This window comes from Drosophila sulfurigaster, chromosome X (assembly GCF_023558435.1).
Source record: "Drosophila sulfurigaster albostrigata strain 15112-1811.04 chromosome X, ASM2355843v2, whole genome shotgun sequence".
Classification (NCBI taxonomy): domain Eukaryota; kingdom Metazoa; phylum Arthropoda; class Insecta; order Diptera; family Drosophilidae; genus Drosophila; species Drosophila sulfurigaster.
Genome location: NC_084885.1, coordinates 28,529,589 through 28,544,580, shown reverse-complemented (window position 1 = coordinate 28,544,580; position 14,992 = coordinate 28,529,589). Strand labels below are relative to the sequence as shown.

The following is a 14,992-nucleotide window of genomic DNA, read 5'->3' as shown; positions in this document are numbered from 1 at the left end:
TTTTGCTGAAATTCTTCTTACATTTATTTTGAATTTGCATTTTTCCGTACAGATACATCGATATAGCTTTTAGGCAAAATATGTGCTTCATGTACTAAAAAAAAAGTTTTCAAAACATTGCGGATTTGTAATCGAAATTGTGTGGTATTTTTGTCGGTATATTTTTCGCCATAAAATGGTGTATTCGGAAATTGAGCTGGGCGGTCACGCTGATGGGTAATCTTCACAGTTGTTGTTGTTCCGCCGGAGTTCGGACGTGTTGTTTTATTTTGACTTGCTGCGGGTGTGAAACGTATATAAAACACAAACGTACCAAGAGTCCAACGTATTAATAAACCAAAACTGTTGTTAATTGTTGATCAGTTGCCTTGCACAAGTCCCGCTTGGACACTTTCACAATAAACTACTCTCGCACAGTTTCCGAGCTTTCAACAACAACAGCAGCAACGTGTAGTGTAATTGTTAGCCAAAGAGAGCGATGCATAATATTTAATGTCTATGTAAATAATAGTGCAACGACGACTAGCAGACAATTCACAACGAAATCACACACATATACACAATAAACACAGGCATTAAGGCAGTTTCCAGGAGTTGGAGGCCAGGGCTGGGTTACTGTTATTACGCAGACCAAACAGAGAGGGCGTGCGAGTGCGAGTGAGCGAGCAGAGAGCAGCAGGGTTGCAACGCAGGATAAATAACCAAATAGCAACAAAGTATCAAATAATTTTATAGTTTTTTTTTTTCGAGTGCTCCCACGTGAGTGTGTGTGTGCAAGTGCGTAGGCGAGTCTAACGTATCAAAAAAAAAAAGCTGTGCGTGTGTGTGTAAAACAGAGAAGAAAAAAATGGCTCCAGCGTTGAGTAAATTGGCGCACAATCAAAGCGCCATCGTCGGCGTGGCGGGGATGACGGCAGCGTTATGGATAATCGCATACGGCAAAATGTCCAACAAAAAAAGGTAAGATCACAAAAAAACAAAAGCAGCAATAAAACATTGGGAAAGGTCTTGCAGTCTCCCCAGCAATTTATTGACATTGAAAGATCTTTGTTTACGCACGTCTCTGTGTGTGCGTGTGTCTGTGTGGATCGTATGATGCGCTCCCAACTGGTTTTCGGTTGCCCCATTTTGAAGCGCCTACAGCTGCTTGCTGTTCAAGGACAGCAGCAGCAACAACAACAACAATAATAATATCGACGACGGCAAAGTACGATAACGATAACTATGGCAATTGCCCTTCAGCTGATTGCAAGTGATCGCAATTATTTGATGTGCGGTGACTCTAGAGATGGACTTTAGTTCGTGTGTGTCAGCTAGTGTGACCCCGCACTATTTTTTTTAGTAGTTGTTCATTTCTTAATGCATGCACACTTGTGTGTAACAAATTTAATTGCTCTGTTTGACCCTTGAACCTCCCCCCCCTTCCCTCCCTTCTACAGCCACCTGTGCTTCGATATCGAGCGCAATGCTTTAATAGATTTCGCACGACCGATAAGCGTAAAAGGGCGTTTCATTGTTGTTATGACCGTTTTCCGTAATAAAATAAAAACCCAATATCTAATCGCTATGCTAGCCAAAAAAAAATCTCAATTAATGAAGTACGCGTGCTTCTCGCAGAAGTGCACCTGACAGAGTCAAATCCATATAATTTACAACATATATTATTTATATAGTGTATATACAACCCTTTTGATATAATTAATTGAAATTGTGATCAAATGTTTGTTTGCATGACGGTCACAATTAGACTAAGTAGTCAATATTGCCGTCAACCCAAGTGGAATGTGCATAAAATATAATTTATATGTGTGCGAGCAGGATGCCAAGTGGGGGAGGGAAAGAGGGAGTCAACGATACAATTTAATGCTTGCCGCTTATCGTGGCGAATGGCAAAACAACATTTTTCGAAAATTGCATTAGATATTTGTAGTAAGAATATGCAATTAATTATACACAAAATAAAGTACACACTTATCGTAGATCTATTACATTTCCATTAACATCATAATGCTGGATATTCTTTTCACTATCAACGAGCGCAGTTAAGTAATTGCATTGCCCTACATACATACTTACATACATTGTTGGCAATGGCAATGGCGCTTGACAATTAATTGAAATTGAAATTCGAAACTAAATAACCTGTAGTATAATAGTGTGGTTGTCCATCCCCCATCCCCCTTGCCCCTTGCCCCTTCCCATGAGCCACACACATTGTTTTGCATTGGCAATTTTGTATTCTAGGCAATTGACAAAGGAAGGTGTTGAAAAAAACGCCTTATGCAAATTCGTTGGAAGCTAAAGTGCAACAACTTTGACATACAGACACAGACACAGACACCGACCAACGGCAGACAAAACTGAATCAATGCACACACACATACATACATATATGCATGCAGTTGCCGGTTCATTACTTATGTATGTGCATGTATGTGTAATTGACTGCGTGTGTCATAATTCGATGACAAGTGTACATACATATGTGTGTGTTTGTGTGAACTCTTAACGTAATAAACATTATTGCTGGGTGTTGTCAGTTATTGCTGTTTACTGTCCTCAATTGATGAGCATGACTATTGGCATTTTGTCTGCGCCTGCAGATTACGCATCAGTGCTGCCATAAGGCTATATATAGCGGGAAGATAGCCAAAAAAAAAAAAAAAATAATGCCAACATTATTGACAATAATAACTCAAAATATTTACTTTATACATATATAGATTATTACCAAGAAACTTATCTTAGCATCTTTGCTGTATTTCGAAAACAAAAGATTCACAGCATTTAAAACGAAAAAAAAATGGCAAAGCTAAATGTAATAAAAAGGCCAGTTTTGATGGGAAAAAAAGCGCTGTTGGCAACACTGGCTACGCACGCATGCACTTTTGAAAGCTCGCCGCTTCCACTAACTACGTGCTTTGTTGCTTTGTGGTGTTCCGTTACCATTGGTATTGGAAAGGCAGGCGCGCGTTGCCAATACGATCGAGTTTTCAGTAATTGCGAGCATTTGGCAACACTCGTTAATAGCAAATGCTCTGCTGCTGCTGCTGTTTAATTGTGCTATGAGCATTTTGATGTTGTTATTGTTGTTGTTGCCCACTGTTGCTGTGTGTTAATCCGCCTTTGGAGTTCACACACTTGCCCCAATGAATGCTAATTTTTGTTTACTTTTCGGCAAAAAGCCATTCTACAATATGTCTGTATGTGTGTGTGTGTGTGTGTGTGTGTGTGTGTGTGTGTACTTATTTATTTTTCATTGCCACCTATTGCGTAATTATTTTGTGTGCTTGACAATTTAAGCATATTTTCTAACTTATTAAAATTGCCATTGAAGAAGCATTTTTTTTAGTGCTAACAGCGCTGCTAAAATGCAATTCACATGTAAAAGTTCATCGGCTGTTCCAATTGGAAAGCATTATGCATTCTTCAATGTATGTGTGTGTGTGAGTGTGTTACAGTTTTTATTGTGTGATCGTTGCGCATTGCTTTTTTGTTTAAGCAATTTGCATAATTCAAATTGCTTGACACATGCACCTGCTCACACTCAAAATTAGAAAAACACAATATGCACGCTATTTAGAACGTGAAATTTCAAAACATTTACACCCTGTGACTAAAGCACACCACACACACATATGCACACTCAAACATACATGCATACATATAGAAGAGTGCAGACAGGAAGCGCAATGGAGGAAAAACGTTGAATCAATTATAGATAAAAACTGAATGCAGATAACAAGTATTTGTCATAGTATTTGCTTTAGATTTGGGGAGCGGGTCACACACGTGTGTATTTAAATATATACACATATGGATATGGAAAGAGGAAATAACAACAACAACAAACAGCATTGAACTTTGCACCCGGCAAAAATTGCCGTTACAAATCTGTCGATCTTTCACACACACACACACATACAAGTATGCTAAGCGAACGTCTAATCAGTTTTTTTTTCTTCTTTTGTTTCTCTCATCTTTTTTGGTTTGTTGTGTGTGTGTGTTAACTTGAAATGCCGGCAGTAATACTTCCACACACACACACACACACACGCTTGTGTTTATGTATTGGTGTGCTTCTGACGTAGTCTTCTTATTATGATTGTTGTTGCTGCGACTTTTTGTTGTCTAGCTTGTGTGTTAATCAACAGCAAATTCGCTTGGTCTCAAAACTGGCCAAACTTCAAGAGCCAACAAAATAGACGCAAGCAGAGATAAACTGCGATTCGCATATCGCCTGTTGCTCCCTGTGTCTGTGTGTGTGTGTGTGTGTGTGTGTGTGTGTGTGTGTGTGTGTGTGTGTGTGTGTGTGTGTGTGTGTACGCAATATCTGTAGATATTTACAATGCTGTTGTTGTTTTTGTTTTCCTCTTCCAACTTCTTTAATTACCCTGAAACACCTGCGAGTAAATTGTGTGTGCTTTTTTTGTTTTTTTTTTTGTTTCTCTTTTATTTGCGGGGATTTTAGTTGCTGTGGCTTCGTTAGGGCCAGTTAAATAGATTAATCACAACGATTAACAGCCACAACTAGCTGATAACAGCAGTCAAAAGCTTTTCAACACGCATCGATTAGAGATGGTCGAGGTTCAAAATGATTTCACGAGCCAACAAAACGATTATTGTAACTGCGAACTTATCGTTATCGTTAATCTATGCGATAAGAATGTCTGAAAAGAAATGGTGGGGGGGAAGGGAAATCAATCTTACTTACAAAGTATTTTACAATCGGCTGTGCGGGGCAATTAAAAATCCAAAAAACCAAGAAAATTGTTCGTCATTTCCAAATTCACGATTTTATTTTTTTGCGTCTTTGGCATTGAAAGACTTTTCACGATCATTGAAAAACAACCATTGCAAACATTTGAAAATTTAAAAAACCAATTTCGATATGAAAATTTAAAGTTGCAAAAATGCACTGTTATGAAAAAGGAATAAAGTCCTAAAAAGTTGACAAAGCTTACTATGTTAAATTATTGGAGAAATACGAAATATATTAAATACTGCACTTAAAATGAATTTAAAATAATAAAATTGAAAAATATGTGAAAATCATAAATAATTTTATGATTATTATTCATATATATGTATTTCAATGCGTATGATTTTCGTCGTTAGTCTTTTCATATCATCGACTAAAATCATAATTTATGATCTTTATTATGTGTACTCGAAATTAAACTTGTAGTTTTCATATATTTTAGTGTTCTCAAGTATAGTTAAGAGGGGGGAATACAGTAATTTATTGTTGGTAGAAAGTATTATAAGCAGATTAAGATTTCGAAGAATTGTGTCTTTAGTCTTTGTATACCATCAATATAAATGAATAATTCTGATCTTTATTTTGTGTACTCAAAATTAAAATTGTTGAGGTAACATACTTCAAATCAACTATTTATAGTTTTTATTTATTTGAGAATTCTGCATTATAGTTAAGAGGGGGAAAAAACAGTAATTTATTGTTGGTTGAAAGTTAAGATTTCGAAGAACTTCTACGTTATGAGTTCACAATTGTCTTTAGTCTTTGTATACCATCAATATAAATGAATATTTCTGATCTTTATTTTGTGTTCTCAAAATTAAAATTGTTTCTTTCAATTATTCATAGTTTTATTTATGTTATTACTCTGCATTATAGTTAAGAGGGGGAAAAAACAGTAATTTATTGATGGTGGAAAGCATTCGAAGTTGATTACGATTTCTGAGAATTAGTCACATCTCTAAGTATCGGTTAAATCTCAAGTGGCAATCGCAAATTGATGCGATTGACCGACCTACGGACCCGAACACGTGTTACACGTCATCCAATCACCCCATCTTCTTCTTCTTCGCCTTCCCTTTCTCTCTCTCACATACCAACGCAATCAGCGCATTCCAGACGCACTGACACACACACACACACGATCCACAAATGGGCTTTAATATAAACACAATGCGTGTGTGTTGGAATTGATAGAAATGGGCAACAAAAGTTTAACCGGCTAGCCAGCCAACGACTAACAAAAAACATAAATAAATTAAGAATAGCAAAAAAAGGAAAGAACATGAAATACGTATATATAAATCTATATATATGGTAATTTGTGCAAGTCATCGCGAATCATCAACTTTTAGTAAAGAAGTCACATTTTGTCAGTCTTAAGGCATGCGACATGCGACTTAAGACACGACACCTCAGCGATAAGCTAACCGCAATCTTTGCCCACCCACAATCCACACTTCACGATCCACATTCCAGATTCTAGAATCCACAGTCCACAACCCGCAACATCATACCATGACCCAACAACCATCGATAAGCTGAGCTGAGCTGCGCAATTCACAATTCGCCCTTTGCCCGTCGTCGTCGTCGTCGTCCTCGATCACTTCACAAAGTCCAAATCGAGCTGTGTTAGCCATATTTTATATTGCTCTTCGCTGATGATCATCACGATAATGTTATATCATCCATTTACTTCTTCAACTTGCTGTTAATGGTAGTAGTGACTAGGTATTATTTGAAAACTCGCTATAGATTATGCATATCTATTAAGACCTGACACACTATACTCTATACTAGTCAGATAGTAAGACTTTGATATTCCGGTTTATAACATAAGTTGTATATTGCTAGTAAATGCGATAATTAACATTGTGCCCACCTTTCTAATTTTACTTGCTATCTCTCTCTATCTTCATTTTGTGAGTCATTAACATTTTTAATTGCATTTATTCTGTTCAGGAAAGCAAATGGTTCAAAGGTGCTTCACAACACGTCTGGCTCTTGTTGTTGTTGCGAAATTAATTTTCAACTTGAATAGGAACACGTATATCTGGAATTTAACTTGATATAACTCGAGTCTAAGCAACTCACTTCCTTTTACTTCTCTTTTTATATTACCGGAAACATTTCTTAATAAAAACACACTTTGGGAATAGCTGACAAAGTTTCTTAAATTGAACTTTTCTGAATTAAAACACATGCCCAAAGATTAAGAAAAGCTTACAAAGTTCCATAAATGGAACATTTCTGAATAAACAATTATGCTAATTGTTGGATAATTATGTTTGCGATCAAATTAATGATAATCATTTTAATGTCAATATTTACACAAATTACTACAAACCTGTTGTAGTTAGTTGATAAACTTAGTACGTTATTATTTGTTAAATGTATTTTTAGAATAACTGCCAAATGTATTGTGACTTAGTGTCGAAATACAATTAAATATATTGCTATATACTTTACTACAGTAAAATGTATAATATAATAAGAAATTTGGCAGTTATCCTAAAGTTAGTACAACATTATTGTACTGCACTTTATTTTAGCAAAATGGTTAATTGTCTAAGTCATAATAAATATGGCACTTATCCTAAAAATGCATTTAAATCAAAACAACGTTTTAATGCATAAAAAATTATCAAACGCAATTATCTTTAATGTGTATTTAATGTGTATAGAAACTACACTTTATTCCGACTATCTGAACAATGCATAGAATACATCATTTAACTGCGCGTTTGCATTAGTAAAACGTGCTTAAATGCCTCACCTTGCGATGACCAACATTAAATGCATTCAACATAAATAGCTAAGTGAAATAAATATAATTATATTGTAGTTATCTTGAATGCATTATTAAATATTAGGGCAGCTGTAATGTGCTACAATAGAGCACAACTCTTAGCTGCGCTTAAGTGCAACGTTATTTGTAGAACATTATTTAGTTGCACTTAAGGGAAATTATTATTAAAGCAGCTACAACACTTGACTACGCTTAAATGCAATCTCATTTGTAGAACATTGTTTAGTTGCACTTAAGGGAAATTATTATTAAGGCAGCTACAATGAGCTACTATAGAGCACAACACTTAATGGCGCTTAAGTTAAATTTTTATTAATTCATCTATAATGAGCCACTATAGAGCAATGTTATTTGTAGAACATTTAAGTTAAACTATTACTTATGCAGCTATAATGAGCTACTATAAAGTACAACACTTAACTGCGATTAAGTGCAACGTTATTTAGTTGTATGTAAGTACAATTATTATTAAGGCAGCTACAACTCTTAGCTGCGCTTAAGTGCAATATTATTTGTAGAACATTGTTGAATTGTGCTTAAGGGAAATTATTATTAAGGCAGCTACAATGAGCTACTATAGAGCACAACACTTGGCTGCGTTTAAATTCAATCTTATTTGAGAAACATTATTTATTTGCACTTAAGTTAAATTACACATTAATTTGAAATTTATTGACAGTAACTTTACTAATTGAATTTCTATTCCCGTTGTCTTTTACAGGAAATCAGGCTATGAAGACAAAATTCAATACACGATCGCGGAGAAGAAGGACAAAAAGTCGAATAAGGCGCATGTGAATTCAGTATTCTTCAAACAGCTGCGAGAGCTGTTGCGTAAGTTGACAAACATTAATTTATTATGTTCAGCTGCTAATTAAGAGTTTATCGTTATGCTTTTCTTTTGTGTGTGTGTGTGTTTTGCAGCCATACTTGTGCCCAGATTCTGGTGCATGGAGACGGGTCTGTTGATGCTGATTGCTGTCACATTAATTGGACGCTCGGTCAGCGACATTTGGATGATTCAAAATGCCACCGTTGTGGAGAGCACAATCATACACATGAATCGTGCCAAGTTCAAGACGGCGCTACTCAAATATCTTGCTGCCCTGCCAGCGGTAAGTTTTTTTTTTCCTCTTCCTTACTTCCGCATGAAAATATTAATCACATTGCTGTTCTTCGTTGTAGATTTCCGTGGTTACCAATGTGCTGAAATGGAGTTTGGGCGAACTGAAGTTGCGTTTCCGCACCAATCTGACGCATCATCTGTACAGTCAATACCTCAAGTGAGTAGGAAGACGGGTTTTCCTTGAAGATGGATGTGGAATGAAGTATTAAATACTATCAAGATTCATTCAGAAGTTGAAGGAAATATAATGATCGAAGTTCATATCAAGATGGAGTGCTAATTGTTTGCTGATCTATGAATTCATATCAAGACTATCTCAATGGAGTGCAGATCGTTTGCACATTTATGAAACAGTTTCATTTAAAGTAGTTTAATTTTCAAGAAAATGCTGTAAAGTATTATCAAGAAGCATCATCTGTACAGTCAATACCTCAAGTGAGTAAGAAGACAGGTTTTCCTTGAAGATGGATGTGAAATGATGGATAAATGTTGGCAAGATTCATTCAGAAGTTGAAGGAAATATTAAGCTCTAAGCTGATGTCAAAACTATCTCAATGGAGTGCAAATTGTGTGCGCATTTATGAATTCACAGCTCCATTTAAAGGTGTATAGATATCAAGATTTCAAAGTAAAGCATCATCTGTACAGTCAACACCTCAAGTGATCCTCCTTACGAAGGATGTGAAATGATGGATACATTTTGGGAAGATTTATTCAGAAGTTGAAGGAAATATAATGATCGAGGTTCATATCGAGATGGAGTGCTAATTGATTTCATATCAGGACTATCCCAATGGAGTGCAGATCGTTTGCACATTTATGAAACAGTTTCATTTAAAATAGTTTAATTTTCAAGAAAATGCTGTAAAGTATTATCAAGAAGCATCATCTGTACTGTCAATACCTCAAGTGAGTAGGAGGACAAGTTTTCCTTAAAGATGGATGTGAAATGATAGATAAATGTTAGCAAGATTCATTCAGAAGTTGAAGGAAATATAATGATCAAAGTTCATATCAAGATGGAGTGCAGACTGCGTGCACATTTATGAATTCATATCAAGTTTATCATAATGGATCAAATATTGTTTCATTTGTGAGACATCCTCATTTAAAGTAGTATAGATATCAAGATTTCAAGAAAACTCTGAAGTGAAGCTAATTTCGACAGTAAGCCTAAGAAAGCAACTCAACAAATTAAGCAAATGTTTAGTGAAGAAATTAATAATAATAACTATTTTATTTTCCAGCGGTTACACGTACTACAAAATGTCGAATTTGGATAACCGAATAGCCAACGCCGATCAGCTGCTGACCACGGACATTGACAAGTTCTGCGAGAGCGCCACGGAGTTGTATTCGAACATCAGTAAGCCGGTGCTGGACATCTTTATCTACGTTTATCGATTGACTGTGAATCTGGGCGGCAAAACGCCATCGATACTGATGCTTTATCTGCTCTTCGCTGGCATTTTCCTCACCCGGCTGCGTCGTCCAACGGGTCGTCTGACCGTCGAGGAGCAGAAGCTAGAAGGTGAATTCCGTTATGTGAACAGCAGGCTGATCACCAACTCCGAGGAGGTGGCCTTCTACCAAGGCAATGTGCGTGAGAAGCTCACGCTCTTGGCCAGCTACTCGAAGCTGCGTTCGCATCTGCGCAAATTCCTCGAATTCCGTGTTAGCATGGGCATCGTGGACAACATTGTGGGCAAATGTGAGCGAGTGTGAACTATGCTTTGTAAATCTCGTCTTACTTATTTCCTTTCAACTTGTTGTAGACTTTGCATCGATTGTGGGCTTCTATGCGGTGTCGATACCATTCTTCACCAAGAATCATCCGCTGTTGTCCGGCGAGCAGAGCGGTCAACGTCTGCAGGCCTATTACACTTACGGTCGCATGCTGATCAAGCTGGCCGAGGCCATCGGACGTCTGGTGTTGGCCGGACGTGAGATGTCCCGCTTGGCTGGCTTCACGGCACGCATGACCGAGCTGATTAAGGTGCTCGGCGATCTCAATAAGGGCACCTACGAGCGCACCATGGTCAATGGCAACAGCCTGACGCCGAATGGCGATGGCGATGCCTCCGCCGCCGCTGGCAGCTTTGGTCCCAACAAGGGCATCATGTGCTTCGAGGACAATATCATCCGGTTCGAGAAGGTGCCGCTGGTCACTCCCAATGGCGATGTGCTGCTCAAGGAGCTCACCTTCGAAGTCAAGTGCGTTATTTGAACACTTTCGCTTTCATTTGAGATTTGTATTAATTGCTATTTGGTTTTTAGGTCTGGCACCAATGTGCTGGTCTGTGGTCCCAATGGCTGTGGCAAATCATCGCTGTTCCGCATTCTCGGCGAACTGTGGCCCACGTGGGGTGGCAAGGTCACGAAGCCGTCGCGCGGCAAGCTCTTCTACATTCCACAAAGGCCCTACATGACGCTCGGCAGTTTGCGTGATCAGGTAAAGTCGATGAATGTAAAAAGTTATGAATATATTTGGTTTAGCAGTGCTTTGAAAGTATTTCTCCAGCTATATGCATAGCTTTAGCTTAAATCTTCTTTTTAAAAACTCTTTTTAGAAGGGTATTATGGCTGTGTGCTTCCAGCAAATGTGTGTAACAGTCAGAAGTAGTCGTCTCCCACCCCATAAACAAATTATATAGCCATGTCCGTCTGCCTGTCTGCCCGTCCGTCTGTCCGTAAGAGCAGCCAGATATCAGACTATAAGAGATAGAGCTATAATTCTTTTTCGACAGCAAAAGTTTGTTTTAGATCGAATAGAATTTTGAAGCTAAAGTCACGATTTTTAGTGAATATGATTTGTGAAAAGACAGAAATAATATTGTGTGTTGCAATCTGGTTTGTTTTATACTGTGTTAACGAATGCAATATACTATATCGATATACCATATATAGTCTTCGGTATAATTTGATTATTGTCGGTATATTAATTTGATATATTTTCATAATATGGATTTATATTGTAATCAGCGTTGCCAATTTGTGCGCGGAATTTTAAGTTGATTGGGGATTTATTGGGGATTGGCATTATGTGGGGAAAATGCGGGGATTTTTACATTTTTTGACATCTTATTCTTGTCGGTAAATATTTCATCTTTCATCATCGACACGACATCGACCTTTTTTAAAAATATTATGTATAGCACATCTCTAGTTTCAAACTACAAGTAGATTGACAGTTGTTTTGTTTATGATCAGGGGATTCCCGTTTTTCTCTTTCTTAAACGCCTACACGTTATGCGCGTTGTCTTCGCCATTTTCGTAGCTGAGTTCGATAAGTTTATGGTATTTCTGTCGCAAAGTAACGATACGAGTTTCGTCTGAAAAACGCTGCGGGAGAATACCTGTTTCCAAATATAAAAATTGTTATTTCGTTGTTGCTGATACTGCCTTTTTTAAATGCATCGGTCGAGCGCAAATTTAGTGTTCTTAATTATTTGGAAACTGGAAACCGTAATCGACTGAATACAGATACTGTTGTATCATTTATGGTTGCAAGAGAAGGAATTAAAAAACTAGGCGGCAGCGTCAAACAAAATGCTATCCACAAAAATATGGAAAAGAATATGAATGTTAACTGTTTGAGTTTTTATTTTAATTAATTAAGAATACTAATATGAGTTAAACTTTTTATTGTTTCATTTAAAAAACCCTATGTGGGGAATTTGTGAGGAATCAGCAGATTTTTGTCCCCAAATTTGGGGAATTTTATCCCGATTTTTGGGGAAATGTATAAATTTGCATTGGCAACCCTGATTGTAATGCTATATCGATATACCAGTAAAATTCGGTATTTTTTTTCGATATATTAATTTTGTATATTATTTTTAGAATAATGTTTTATATAGTAATACCATATCGGCAAACTTCAGCATTTTTAGGTACATTAATTTGGTATATTTTAGAATATGGTTTTATGTGGGAATATTATATCGATCTAGCGTATATAGCTTTCGGTATATTTTAGTATTTTTAATATTTTTCGGTATAATAATATGGTATATTTTTAGACTATGGTCTATCATATATAGCCTGTGGTATAATTTAGTATTTTTGGTATAATAATTTTTGTATTTAGTATTTTTAATATTTTTCGGTATATCAATATGGATTATTTTTAAATTATGGTTTATATCATATATAGCCTGTGGTATAATTTAGTATTTTTGGAATAATAATTTGGTATATTTTTAGAATATGCTGTTATTGAAAATAGTCTAGGGGCTGTTACTTGTTGGATTAAAACTGCGTCATCAAAGCATTTCTCAATCTATATTCAATCTTAATCTTTGCTAAAAACTCCTATTAAACTTATTTTCATTCTTCGCACACAGATCATCTATCCGCATACACGCGACGATATGCGCCGTCTGGGGCGCTCCGATGAGGATCTGCTGCACTTCCTGGACATTGTGCAGCTGACGTATCTGGAGCAGAGGGAGAATGGCCTCGATGCGATCGAGGACTGGATTGATGTGTTGTCCGGCGGGGAGAAGCAGCGCATCGCGATGGCCCGACTCTTCTATCACAAGCCGCAGTTTGCGATCCTCGATGAGTGCACCAGCGCCGTGTCGGTGGATGTCGAGGGCAAGATGTATAGCTATTGCCGTGAGGCGGGCATTACGCTCTTTACGGTGTCGCATCGCAAATCGTTGTGGGTGCATCACGATTACTATCTGCAGTTCGATGGCCGTGGCAACTACGAGTTCGAGACCATCGATCAGGACAAGGAGCACTTTGGATCGTAAGCAGTTGCAGCAGCAAAAACGCAAGCAATCAAGTCAACTTCAGGAGCCTTCAAGCGATCATTGAGCACAACACAAACACAAACACAAGAGAACTAACAATAATCGGGTCAAACAGAAGCTGTAGCTTTTATATATATATATTATGTATATGTATGTGGGGAAAATCGAGCTCTGTCTGTGTGATGATGATGATGATGATGCGTTGTCGATTCCTTCCATTCGTAGCGTAGTGTAACTTCCTTAATTCTGCTTCCTATTCTTTCACTCTCTCGCGCTGTCTCGCTCGTTCTGGTGCACTGTACATATATACATATATATCTATATATACTATATATATTTTGACGATGATTATGTTAAAATACACTTTATTTGTAGGCAGATACTTTATGATGATGATCATGTTAAATACCTGCAGCCATTCCAGTTTCATATTTGATTTTCGTGACAGTGTTTTACTTGTACTTTTATGTTTATACTAAACAGATATATACTATATATATGTATGTATATATTTGTACTGCTGCGCTTTCGCTTTTCGATTCTTAAACGTTCGTTCGTTCGACGTAGCTGGTGTTAGTTATTTAAGAGCCTAAAATAAAACGATGATGACTTGCGATAAACGTCAATCAATTATCAATTATCTAGCAAACATTTAGTAAATTTATAAACCCAACACACACACACACACACCCATGTATATGCAATACTTTGTAATTTATATTTAATATACATTATCCTCCCTTATATATATTGATACCTATTTTTTTTTATTATCTGAACTTTTTGTACGCTAATTTTCGCGGTTGAATTGGAATTTGTAATGGAATTTTTGTTTTTTTTTCTTTTGTTCAACTTTGCACAAGAACAACAACAACAACACATTTGGCATTGTCATTGTGTTAATTGCATTAAAATGTATATACAACATCAACAGCAACAACAACAACAAATGAAACAAAAATAAACAACAACGATTTTCTATTCATTGCTCTTTGAATTTTAACCCCACATTAACTTTCACCTCGCGAAACTTAATTGCGGAATTACTTCGAGAGGTTGCGCTAAATAATAAGCAAAGGTTATGAGCGAATTAGAGGAAATTGGAATTGAAAATATTCTCAAAAGACCTGCAAATAGTTTATAGTAAGCTTTGTGATTCAAACTGATGGCTATATGTGGTATATATAGTATATATATAGTGTATAATATACTACAATATATAGAGGGCTCTATTTTTTATATTTTCATAATTTATATCAAAAATACTAAAATATACCAATGTATACAATTGGTATATAGTATATATTAAACTGAAAAAAATACTTAAATATACCAAGGGCTACAATTGGTATATTTATATTGTACTACATTCAAAATATACTATAGATCAGGGATGCTCAACGCCTATACACTGAGTGCACTTTTGTTTTTGTAGATGCTCTGTGCTTATGGCTAGTGCGCCCATACGCACCGTGCATATGGGCTTCGATTTGCATGCGAAACAAAAACAATTTTGCTTGTTTCTCCATTCCATCTCT

General features: G+C 36.6%; 1 protein-coding gene across 2 annotated transcripts; it reads left to right on the top strand.

The window, feature by feature from the left end:
- Positions 1-232: 232 nt before the first annotated feature.
- LOC133847225 (ATP-binding cassette sub-family D member 3) lies at positions 233-14,205 on the top strand. 2 transcript variants are annotated; one of them, XM_062282122.1, is made up of 8 exons: positions 233-960; positions 8,290-8,402; positions 8,493-8,683; positions 8,754-8,851; positions 9,942-10,405; positions 10,470-10,908; positions 10,972-11,146; positions 13,041-14,205. In XM_062282122.1, exons 1-8 carry the CDS (start codon positions 848-850, stop codon positions 13,452-13,454), a joined length of 2,007 nt encoding a protein of 668 aa, XP_062138106.1. In that variant the 5' UTR covers positions 233-847; the 3' UTR covers positions 13,455-14,205. The 2 variants fall into 2 exon arrangements, with proteins under 2 accessions (XP_062138106.1, XP_062138107.1); XM_062282123.1 differs by lacking the exons at positions 233-960; positions 8,290-8,402; positions 8,493-8,683; positions 8,754-8,851 and adding an exon at positions 9,083-9,129.
- The last annotated feature ends 787 nt before the right edge of the window (positions 14,206-14,992 follow it).

What these genes read in the sequence shown, in the direction of transcription:
- LOC133847225 (XM_062282122.1), top strand. Translation starts at nt 848, where the DNA reads ATGGCTCCAGCGTTGAGTAAATTGGCGCACAATCAAAGCGCCATCGTC. An exon ending in CTGTACAGTCAATACCTCAA is followed by an intron (nt 8,852 to 9,941) that starts GTGAGTAGGAAG and finishes TTTATTTTCCAG; the next exon opens with CGGTTACACGTACTACAAAA. An exon ending in TCGGCAGTTTGCGTGATCAG is followed by an intron (nt 11,147 to 13,040) that starts GTAAAGTCGATG and finishes CTTCGCACACAG; the next exon opens with ATCATCTATCCGCATACACG.